Genomic DNA, 12742 nt, shown 5'->3' on the forward strand with positions numbered 1-12742 from the left:
TCGTGAAAGCAGCGGTACTGTGTGTGGAAAAAGTTCCTGAATTTAACACAAAACGTTTCAGTCTGTGTTTATCTATAACTTTTACAGGACCTGGATGCACTCTGTAATTAGATTACAATTTTGTTTTATGTATGTTGACACATTTAAAAATCAAAGTAAGAGAAAGTCAACGACAGAGAATCTACATTATAAGGTGACAGTGGGGGACTCCCTTACCGAATATCTCTCCACCGCTAGCGTACTCTGTTACCAAATAGATCATCCTCTCCGTCTCCATCACCTAAAGATATAAACAAATGATAAAAACCAGGACCTGCAGACCCTCTCACAGGCCAACATCTAGTCATGGGCAGTTCATGCGTTACATAACTGAATGACTAAGCACGGTTTGGCATACAAACAAGAAAGATGTAAATAGAACAAAAACAGCCATGTACTTAAGTGTACTGATCAACCTATGCGTGTGTGAGGATCAGATTGTTAAAATTTATGGTAACGTGATAAAAAAGCGTGCCTTCAAATTGCTGGGGGCTATTTCAGATCAGGTGCTGGGACACTGGTAGGGTGTTACAATCCTCATACACTTGGAAAAGTATGAAAACAAACAAAACTCTCACCTCTAAATTTCTATCACCGAGTCTCACTAGAGTGAGGTTTTGGGCAGAAGGTTGTAGTTGTACTGCCCCCCCACTTCCCCCCACACCCTCCAATACTTTTGAGACTTTTTCAGGTACATTTTATAATTGAACTGTCAACACCCCCAGAAAACAATGTCTGGTAACATCTGGATTCTTCTACACTTCAATCATCTATTTGCTCACATTTGGCCACAGGTCCCGGGTGGAAGAAGTGAGCAGAGATGTGTTAAAAGGCTCTGTGGGTGAGAGTGACTGTGTACCTGGTAGAGGCGGATGATGTGGGGGTGCTTCAGCAACTTCATGATTTGCACCTCTCTGAAGATCTTTTTCAGGTTCTCCTCGTCCAGCTGGGTCTTATCCACTATTTTTATAGCCACCTGGAGACAGAGACGCGAGAAAAAAAGAGATGGAAGGAGATGAATGATGGGAGAAAGAGAGATGGCGAAGTGGTGAAGAGGGTGAGTTTAAAAAAAGAAACACGGAGTACAGAAGACAGAGAAAAAAAGCAGAAACAATAACGGTTAGCAGAGGAGGAGAGAATGCGTTTTAAAACATACAATATGTTTGTCAGCTCTTATGTCTCTAAAGCACTCATGACAACGGTATTTTGCCGACACCTAAATTACAGACAACACATCTAGGGCACAGTCACAGTGTCTTAACAATATTGCTGTGATGACACAATAATCAAAGAACAGTAACAAGCCAAGTAAATTACCAACAAAGGGACTAAGGGCATGCAGCCCAGGAGACTTTACCCATTTAAAAAAATAACTTAAAGACAACTAAAAATGAAAACTAACAGGGGACACCGACACTTCTTGAGGTGATTGGTCGGCAAGCGTGCTGTCAGACTGTGTTATTCCTGATTTCCAGCTTATTTGGATAACGTGACCCACACCGTGACCTTCGACTGCAAGCGTAATGCTTGCGTAACTGCTGAGCCCCTCGACAATAGCTCCGGCAATGCGGACTGTGATAATTTGTGACAGGAGCTTTGCTCCGCCACTTAGGAGTGGGTAGATGACTTTAATGACTTAATCAAGCAAAGCTAATGGGGATGCCCCAAAACACAGCTTCTGCTTCTGCTAGACAAGTGTGGACAGAGTACATGAAAACTATGCTGTGATCACACACACACACACACACACTCAGACACACACTCACACACCAACTCATTTGTCAAATTCTGTGAAGTACTATTTCGAGTACTCCTTTTAGCCATGAAGATGAGGCCACCTGAAGCCTGGCAAGGCCAACTTCCTGGAGCAGACAGGAAGGGGAAGTGAGGAAGAGCGGACGTAGGGGCTCCTGAGAGAGCACAGGGCAGCAAGTGTGGCATTCATCCAGCTTATATGGTGCATTGGTGTGTGAACTTTCCTTTCAAAGGTATTGTACAAACTGTGACAAACATTGGCACTTGGTAGAGTTCATGTGTTCACTAAATTTGGCAACTTACAAAAACAACGTGTCAGGTGGGCAGAGTTGGTGTTGTTTTTTTTAAAATCACACTTTATTTGATAACAGCACTGAGCCCCACATACACAACTGCTATTTCAGTTCTAATAGTCGCGAGATATACTAAGAGTATCTTAAATTGGTTAAATAAAAATAAAAGAAGCTTGAAAAACAAAATTCCTAATTAAATGAAAACAGTTGACTTATCCAGCCTGATTGACCATGTTTGTTTAGTTTAAATAGATAATTTTACAGAGCATCAAAACAAGACTGAAACAAAAATCACCCCCCCTCTCATGTATGTAAGCATCTGTTTGGAACGTGTGAGTCTACGAGGTATTTTAAGCCCTGGAAATCTATTGTTAGAACTGGCCATCGTCAAGCCTTGTTGACGTAACTGCTCCCCTCTGCATCTTCTGGACGGTATCAACAGGACATCTGGATCACACGAGAATGAGCACAATTATTATCACTTTGGGGGGCAGCGAGACCTTGTGAAAAGGTGGAAACAGGGCAGCAAGTACAATTATACAACAATGACATACCCCAAAAAAGAGGAAGAGAGGAAGATTATTCATTTTTTGGCACCACAAAAATAAATTTGAAGTATTCCCTTTTCTCCATGTTCTCATACACACTAAGGCATCCTGTAAATTTAACTTGTTCTTTTTCCAGTAGTAGCATATGGGACATCAAAATAAATATCTCAGCCACAAAAAAACTAACAAAGGAAAAGCCATTCTTTCCTAAAGACACACAGTCATTTTTCTCCTTTATACGGTAGGATCTGGCTTGAAGTGAGATGCTGGATCAAGATACGTTTCCAAGGACAGAGCAAAGATACCAGTTACCTCCAACCATGATGTTGATCTTGGCTGAGACGGAATTCATGATAACACATTCGTGTCTGTTTGCACAGGCATTTGGCTGTGCACGGTGAAGGGTTTGAGGAAAGCAACCTATGCAGATTTGCTTGCATGCTGTCCTCCATAAAACCCAGCAGCATGTAGCCCGACTACCGTATCATGTACAGAATGCCGATTGCGAAGTGGATTTGGACGGGAAGGGAGTGACTGGAGCTTACCACAATGAGCAAGAAATACAAAAAATAATCAAAGTTTCAAAAAGCATCATGGGAAGCACTGAGAGTGGCTGCAGTGGAGCCCCCTCATTATGACTTCAGTCTTCTCCCTGATAGGAACAACAACAGCACGAACACACATGAGAAGTAGCCCACAGACCAGCCTGCAAAGCTCTGCGTAGGTCCAGCATACAGCAATCCCAGTCCCCTTAAGCCTTTCAGGTCCAGAGGCAGTTATAACATGTTTTAAGGTTGTGAGGAATGAGTAAAGGGTGCGGTTTCACACATGCCTTGCACTGAATATTTAGTATTAAGTGAAGAGAAATATTGGTGGCAGATACACAGAGGCAGAGAGAGAACAACTCTATAGAGAATGTTAGCGGGCGGAAAAAAACAAATGTATAATGTTAGACACACATACACGCGTCTGCTAAATGTCATTTGTACTAGTGAAGCAAAAGAAAACATTTAGTCACGTTTGACAGAAAACTCCAGATCATATTGGTCCCGCTCTGGAGCCTTGTCTCTCTCTCTCAGCACAGACAAAATCCGGCCCATGACAGGAGACTTTTTCCAGTTATTCGGTTAGTAATATCTTAAGAGTATAAAAACTGAATGTGTCCTTGCAGGAAGTAAGACATGGCTGCAACATGGTTTAACTCTTTATCCCATAAAGACATCTGATGACTGCTGCTGTACCCTTAGTTCTGAGACCTCAGTATATATCAATAAACACATGGTTTGGCAACCATTACAATTGTTTCTGGGGTTTTCCAAGGGTAGCTGTATAGGTAAAGACCTCCCTCACTAACCTCTGATGCACACAGAGTCATTTTGTTCTATAAGCAGGTCTGAAATGACACAAAAACTGATCAGATGAGAAAAGAGATTCAAGGGTTACTCCTAGTGAGCTTTCATGGGGTACGGAGTTAAGCACAGGGTGCATGAGATCTGGTTTTCATACCAAAAATTCAGTTACTTTCTGTTGTTGTTTGTTTTTAGCTGCTGTAAGACGTGCTTTTTCCCCATCTTGTCTGGTGGATGAGGTTCATTGCAGAGAGGTGATAACGAAGAGCTGTCCTTTTTTAATTCCCCGTTTTCTTAAATATTAGTTTCCTGAATTTTCCCTTGAGCAGCTTTCATTGCTTGAGATTACCACAGCTAGTAGAGTAGTAGAGTAGAGTATGTTCATTTTATTGTGTTAACAGGTTAACCAACTTGCCCTGAGGTGAGGTTAGCTCTAAGCTCGACTCCACTGCCAAGCATGCGACAAGTGCATGTCTGTAAAGTTCAGTTTCAACCTTCACTAGAGTTTGTGTACCGAAGCAGTTTTGGGATTTTCATCTGCTTTGATCCAATTTCCATGGCTATTTCTGCCAAAATACCTGCGCTCTCTCTCTCTCTCTCTCTCTCACATACACACAGGAAGACACACACACAGACACACGCACGCTCTCCTGGGAGGCCAGCTGCAATGAGACGAAGTGTCATATAGCCCTTCTGATCACAAGACAGTGACCTCAACACAGCACCATGTCCGAGCAGCTGATGCCCAGAAGAGGAGTCTGGACCCGTTACTACACACAGACACAGACAAGTTTCGGAGAACACAACAGTGTAACCACGAAGTGTTCAAGAAATGGCTCCTTTAGTATTTAGTGTAAAGCACCATTCATGACTCAGAGCTGGAGGAAGAGTACTTTCTATACCCAAATATTTTAGGATGTGCGTTTCAAAGTAACTGTTCCCAACTAATAACAACAGTAAATAAAAGTTGGTGCTCATGTAGATACAAAAAACTAAGCTTTTGATTTTATTTCATTTTAGTTATTTCACTGCGTCCACTGTTAAATGAACTTGTAACATGCAGCTCAGGAAAGGTTAAACATCATAATTCCGTTATAAGAAACTCAGTAATAAGCTAAGATGTAAAGTACATCCAAATCTTATCACTCTCCTTTATTGGCGGTTTCAGTTGTACAACAACGACTCTGCTACCGTATAGAGGACAGCAGGACTGAGATTATTGGGAGCTTGTTAGGAGCTTATACGCAAGTTAATGACACAGTGACTCTTAAATGTCTCCCTGCATAAACACAGTGGACACCAACACAGACACAAGAAGGACTGAAGTAAACACTGCTGCAACAACAATTTAAAGACCACAGCGCATTTCTTGTACTCCATCTTTGCTGTGAAACATGCCTGCCCTCATGCACACGTGTTTGTGGTTGCTGTTGTGTGGCGGGGAAATCTCATTGTCATTGGTTAGCAGTTACAGTAAAAATGCCTTCATTTTCAGCAATGCACTATTTATGGAAAAACATTACACTGTCTTATCTTGTGTATTACTGTACATCTACTATGGGCCACGATCTCTGTCATGCTGCTCATTTCTAAGAAACTGTGTACACAGAAAACCATAAATCAGCTTTTTCCAAGTTACGGAAAACACCCTCACTGTGATTCTTGAAAATACCATCAAGTCAACATTTTTGCCCAAGACACTGAAGATAACTGCATTTAGGCTGGATTCATGCCCTGATCACACTAGATAGTGTGCATCACAGATGGGCATTATCTGTAAGCTGCCAAAAACGATCAATATGGCATTTTAAACCCACTTTACACTGGGACTGGACAGCTGTGTTGAGGTGAGAGGAACTGGGCATCACTTCGCAACATTTTCCAAGTGTGCAACCCATCAGAACAACTCTGAAGAGACTAAAATTGTCTGAAGTTATCCTGGATTTTAAATAACACTGGATTCCTGCAGCCTATTTTTTATCCCGGCATTAACTGACATGAGCGACCATAAACACAATCAATGTATCTATATTGAATTGAAACAAACAGTGCAATCGACAGAAACACTAACCTCGCATGCCTTTGGTCAACAAGGTCTATCTTTGAGGAAGTAAAAGTCGTAAAAGGTTTCCGCGGGTGAAACTGTGGAAGCTTTTATTAACCTTCTATTAATGGTTGCCTGTAAATGCCTTTGTCTGCGGATCTCAGGCGGTCTCTCGCCCTTGTCAGTTTTCGGCTTGGTGCGGCTGAGGTGTAGGTGGCATTTGGCTTCGGTTCTCCATTGTTCTCTCTGGTGCTAATGTGCTAGTCTCAAGACTGCTTGACTTCCACACCGACGTCTGCTCAGCCAAGAAGTGTATTCTGCTACAGTAAATTGAAACAGTCTTGCTGACCACGCAAAGCACTTTAGACTACACGCCACATTTAACCATACATTCATACTGTTCTTATTCTCCACACTTCAAGCACTTTATCAACAAGACAACCACAAACTATTCAGAATTGCCAATTAAGCTAACACGAATGTGTCTGGACAGCGCTGAGGGGTTTACAAGCAAGCCAGTCAGAGCATCTCTACTGGAAAAACTGTTTGATGACACCATTTTTAAATTGCCCTCAAGCATGTTTTCGGCATCATCTTCTGTTAAAAAAAAACAAAACAGAGAGTGCAGGGAAATACCTGACAACATATCTATAGAGAACCTACAGATAACATGAATGACGAGCTATGCTCTGTGATGCCTGTTCGCGTAGCTTTCAGGATCCTTTAGGACTTGAACTTGAAAACATCCATGCATGACTCAACTATGATTCTAAAAAGCAGAACTTGGTTTATGTAATGTCTACAGTGGGAAGCCTGGGAAAGTGCATCTTGTGTGCTCATCTGTGTTCTCACACACACACACACACACACACACACACACACACACACACACACACACACACACACACACACACACACACACACACACACACACACACACACACACACACACACACACACACACACAACATGGTGTGGTGTTAAACTGTATGAGGTTAACATTCATCGACAGCAGGCACAGATTACGACACCCACAGAGGGAATAATGCTCAGGCTTAACCCACATCAGCATGTGAAGGCGTTTTAACTCACATGCACACAAAAACCCCAGCTCAACTGATAACCTGCCATCCAATGTTTGCTGTTAAATCTCATATTTTCAAATATAAACACTATAAAACTGAGTCTGAGTCTTGCATGCTTATGTCACAAAGACATCACGCACCATGAGGCCACGTCAGGTCAGCACAAATGGCGTTGCTCTGGCTGTGCTAGGCATGAGCACGCACAGTGATGTTACAGGCACAATGAGTCAGCAGCACAATGCCTTTCAGAGGTGTTTTACTGGTGTGTTGTGCACTTGTATGAGTAAATGTGTCGAAATGACTCAGCTGAGTGTGTTGAGCTGAAAGTACAAGAAAGGGGACATGCTACAGCGCAGAGAAAAAAACTGGACATCACATTCATCTGCCAATTTGGCAGCTTTTTCCCCTTCTTAAATAGCAAAGCAGGCATTTTATGGTGACTAAACTCTGTGGGATAGAAATACCTCATCGTGAGTAGCATTCACCACTGAGCTTTGATGAACACAGACATCACAAGAACCACTCCTCCGAAGCTTAATAACTATTTTATTCGATTTTTATTAATGACATTTTTATATCAGAAGTAGAAATTGGAATTAATGCATACTTTACAAGGAGACGCCACCTGAAACAGCATCAGTCTGCATTAGGCCTGTTCGAATGAACGATCAGCTTGGGGATTGGCAATGTTCAGAGTAAGTGGCCACTATCAGCTTCTTTTTTTTAATGTCTTAAAAAATATTATTATTAAATTAATATCCAATTTAATTTGACCCGTCATAGTTTTGCATCAGCATTCTATGACTATAACTGCTACTTGCAACACCTACACAGTAGACTTGAATAGTCCAGAGCAGCAAGTCTTTTGTGGCATGCTCAGCTAAACGCAGTTTTCAATGTGCCTGATTACCATAGACAGCACAAAAGATGGAGGTAACGACCATGCCATCCCCGGTGGCTTTGGACTCCACATTTTGAAGCCTCAACAACAATCTTTCTTTAGCATTAAAAGTGGAGACAACACGTCCTTCATCAGGATGCTACAAACATACAGACACATCTATATAACATTCAAATCAAATTTAACCAGCAACATACTTACTAAGACTGCAGTCAAAAACTGAACAGGTGCCATGCAAAGACACATATGCTGGCCAAGGCACAGAAAACTGCTAATTACTGGAAGAAATGTAACACCAATTACATGCAAGTAATTGTACTGTCCTGTTAAATTATGCTATTAACTTTTCACAAGGGTGGGATTAATAATGTTTGCTGCATAGCTCCCAAAACTAACGTGGGTGTTTTTTTACGACCTAAACCCACTAGCTGCTACCTTAATGATAACTTAACAGACAGTTAGTGTGGGTGATTGATAGTGAAAAGCTAACTTTAGCATGTGTACACCATTGTGCATGTTGAACATACTGTGAACTTCCCATGTATTTACTGCAAATATAGTAACCAGTTATCCATCCTTTATTTAACATCATTGCTCTCTGCAGCACTGCACATATAAATACGCTAAACATGTTACTGTCTTTACTGTCTGTTTATATTGAGAACAAGAAAACAAAACAGAGCCCAATTTCCTGTATTTGGACACATACTTGGCCAGTAAAGCAGATTCTGATAGCTGTTAAATGCTTCGATGCTGGTGAAATGAGAGCCTTATTGACATCTCATATATTCTATAAAAGTGTTGTGAACTTCACTTAGTTCAGCTGCTAGTGAGGAGTGGGTCTGTGTGTAATGCTACTGTGTGAACTTGTGTCTCAAGTGGAAGAGGCAAAGATGGCACTGATGGCATCAAAACCACTGCAAATGAGCATCTAATCCAATAGTAATTTTTGGTGTTGAATAGTAACTGTGCATATGCTTTTTAATGATGTAAACTTGGGCATTATAAGACTGGAGTCTACAGTGACAGACCTTTGGAGCTGACTTCAAGCAACACCTGGGGAACTCAAGTTTTTGGCATTTTTGCATCGGCTTTATTTTTCAGCTCTAGAAGCTGCCTCCTGGCATTTACTTAGACCATCTATGCAAAGACACAAACCTATGCAAATCTGTGACCATCAAAGCAAAAAAGGGAGTAAAGGAGTAATCACTGGGCGATCGTGGCTCAAGAGTTGGGAGGTCGCCTTGTAATCAGAAGGTTGCCGGTTCGAGCCCCGGCTCTGACAGGCTCGGTCGTTGTGTCCTTGGGCAAGACACTTCACCCGTTGCCTACTTGTGGTGGTTAGAGGGCCCATTGGCGCCAGTGTCCGGCAGCTTCGCCTCTGTCAGTGCGCCCCAGGTGGCTACAATGTAGCTTGCCATCACCAGTGTGTGAATGTGTGTGTGAATGGGTGGATGACTGGATGTGTAAAATGCTTTGGGGTCCTTAGGGACTAATAAAGCGCTATACAAATACAGGCCATTTACCATTTACTTCCTGCTAAGTTCTGAAAGTATGTTACTGAGTCGTTCACCCATTTCCAAAGTGCAACCAGTAACTGGAAGTTAGTAGTTCTCCCTTTGCTCCAAAAACACTCCATAAACTGTATTCACACATGTAACATGAAGCAAAATTTCTCCTTGGGTTTGTCTGCACACAACCGTTAGACTTGTCCTTGGAGAAACAACACACATTTCTCCTGATAATGCCTGATGTTGAGCTGATGGTTCCACTGATATAGAAACCAGTACAACTAAATGCAGTAGCCTTTCTTCTACTAGGACCAGTGCCAACTACAAGCCCTGTGTGTGAGAGCTTTATCCATCATACAGGTAAGAGGCTACAGAACAGGGACTTTGCATGCACTCTGAGGCAGAGCCGTAGCTGATTTTATAATTCGACAGGAACACAATGTGATCGTATTGACGAAGCCTCGAGTGCCCTCAAACGTGTGCCGCACAGTCACACACATTCTGGTGCGTGTTCTTCCTCTTTTGAAGCTGCAGATTCACTGAGACGCGGGAGAAGACAACTACAGGGCAGGAAAATAAGTCAGGCAGAAACGTAGCCTTTGTCGTATTACTCACCCAAATGAAATCACATTCGGGCATGTGTATGTGTGTCTGTGAGAAAGCGAGAAGGATTGCTGTATCTTTGAGAGCTGTGTGTGAGTGTACTGAGGGAGTGAGTGAAATTGTTACACAGTACATTAGGCCTGTTACCTAACGCTTGCCATCCTGTCGGCCCCCTTCCTCTTGCTTGTTTCTTACCAAGAGCACAGGGGAGGAAAAGGGGGACAACACAGGAAAAAGGACAGAAGGACATGGGGAAAGGCCTGCTTCCCTAAGAAACACACAGGTCAGGGTGTGCCACACAGCACCGTGTACCTATCATGACACTTTGCAGTTATTTCAATGACAAAGAAACCAAGGACCCAGTCCGTCTGATAATAGAAGCGCACTTTGTTCATGGCAGACAAAGACCATAGCCAATGGTAAATCACTCGCATTCAAAATTGGTGGTTGGGGTCTGGAACCACCATCATCACGACTGAAACCATGGAAACCAGTTAAGACTTCAATGAAGCGACCTTTCTCCAACTAGGAGCCTTGGCAACACACTAGGGCTGCTCGATTATGGCAAAAATGATAATCACGATTATTTTCACTGAAATTGAGGTCACGATTATTTGACGATATTTATTTAACCCTTTAAGACCTACTATAGAACCAAGTCCACCAGAGCTTATATTATTTTTTTACATGCTGTAGTGCCATTTGTGGGAGCATTTCAAGTTGCTATACATCAATACAACTGTTATAGCCCATATTTTAATAATATGTATGCATTAAGTGCATAGTAATTACATAAATTGCAAAAAAGTGCAATAAACTACAAAAAAAATTGAAAATCGCTTTTGTTTTGTTTACATATATTTCTACTTGGAGAAGTTTAAGAGGTTTATCCCTCAAAACTTTAAATACAATAAAGTTGCAAAAAATAGTTTCCCACCACAGGAAATTTATTTTGAGTGTCTTCATAGTTTTATTTTGGAGATACAGCAATTTTTATATACTGCAGGAAAAACAAAAAACAATCCTATGATGCAAATTTGCAAAGAAAACAGCATGTGCATCATTTCACTGTGGGAAGTGTTACGAACAGCTGATAGGAACGGCAAAGCGTGTTTCTGGAATATTATGTTTTTGTTCCTGCAAGCGCTTTTTATGCAATTTTTGCAAAGCTATATGTGGAACGAAACCGTGACCGAGGACAAGCTGATGGCATAAGATGTAAGTACAACTCCTCCGGTTTCATATGCAAAACAAATTATTGCGCTAGCTTACACGGTTCAGGTTCTACAGGGATTTAAAAATAGTTACGCAAAACGGAGCATGCTGCTCTGACCGGCTTTAAAGGGTTAACAATGACTTTAAAAAAATAATATAAAATAGTGTGCAACACCACTGAAGTTTTTTTTTTTTAAACTCTTTTCAACCAACGGCAGTCACTCTCCTCTCCAAATAACTATAGCTTTCCGAGCTTCCCTCGGGTCCTCTTAATCAGCGGTCTCCACCCTTTTTTGCGCCACGGACCGGTTTATGCCCGACAATATTTTCACGGACCGGCCTTTAAGGTGTCGCGGATAAATGAGGGAGGGGCTAATAATCGGCTCAGTCATTTTTAATGATCGTTGAAAGCCCAGATCGTAATCGTGATTAAAATTCGATTAATTGAGCAGCCCTACAACACACAGTCGCCGCTGACAACAAGCAGCACTTTGGATGATGACGGCACAGAGTTGTGATTTTTAACTGCCGGCTTCCTGTGCCTACAACTCAACCCGCTGCAGAAAAAGCCCAACTCGACTTTATTTTTAACCAGATCAAACAAGACCACTGATCACACCTCCTTCATCATGATGCTACACACACGCATATAACATTCAAATCAAATTTAACCAGCAACCTGCCTGTTAAAGCATCACACAGACTAAGACTGGAGGTTTTTGTTGTGATCGGTGATTTGCAATAACCATGTTTACAATTCAAATAAATAAAGGTTTGTCATGCAGATAAAACGGACACTATTTGGTGCTGCATTCTGCACTCCGAGTTCATCATATGTCCTTGGGTCGCACATCAATAAATTATTAGCGATGACCTCTTACCTAGAAACCAGCAAGGACCAAAGACACTGTAGTAGCAAAGATGAAACGTTTCACTGATTCTAATTAATTAAATGTGCATAAACAGTCAATTCCATAAAACATCTGACGGGCACTGTTAAAAGGATATGCAAAAAGGATGTGCAAATTTGCCACCTGTTAAAGCGGTCTGCACTGTAAACACAAGGTGACCACCTCAAAGCCTGCACCCTTATGTCCTAAGCTAACAGGAAAATTGTCCATCTCTATGATATACAAGCAACATATGCATTTGTTTTTCATCGTGTCTATATAAATCCTAAATCACTCTTTGGAATCTTTTTTATAAAATGTATTCAAGATTTTAATGACATGACATTTTGTTTACAAATATCTACAAATTAAACATATTTGTTTTAGTTTGTCAGTTTGACATAGAAAGTAGGGCGGGGCCATATCATACCGTTCACGGTAATACCGGTATAATGTTGGGCAACGATAGGAAAATGAAATATTGCGATAGAATATGGGTAAAACGCGCA

The 12742-nt window shown here is 41.5% G+C and overlaps 1 protein-coding gene across 3 annotated transcripts in view; it reads right to left on the reverse strand.

Moving 5' to 3' along the window:
- Positions 1 to 12742, reverse strand: part of sik3 (SIK family kinase 3) — a 38415-nt gene that overhangs the window by 17903 nt on the left and 7770 nt on the right. For all 3 annotated transcript variants that reach the window (XM_026191504.1, XM_026191505.1, XM_026191503.1), the window contains exons 2-3: positions 899 to 1015; positions 217 to 280 (exon numbers count right to left, since the gene is read on the reverse strand). In XM_026191504.1, coding sequence (XP_026047289.1) covers positions 217 to 280; positions 899 to 1015 — 181 coding nt within the window. The remainder of the gene's footprint in view (positions 1 to 216; positions 281 to 898; positions 1016 to 12742) is intronic.

This window comes from Astatotilapia calliptera, chromosome 14 (assembly GCF_900246225.1).
Source record: "Astatotilapia calliptera chromosome 14, fAstCal1.2, whole genome shotgun sequence".
Classification (NCBI taxonomy): Eukaryota; Metazoa; Chordata; class Actinopteri; order Cichliformes; family Cichlidae; genus Astatotilapia; species Astatotilapia calliptera.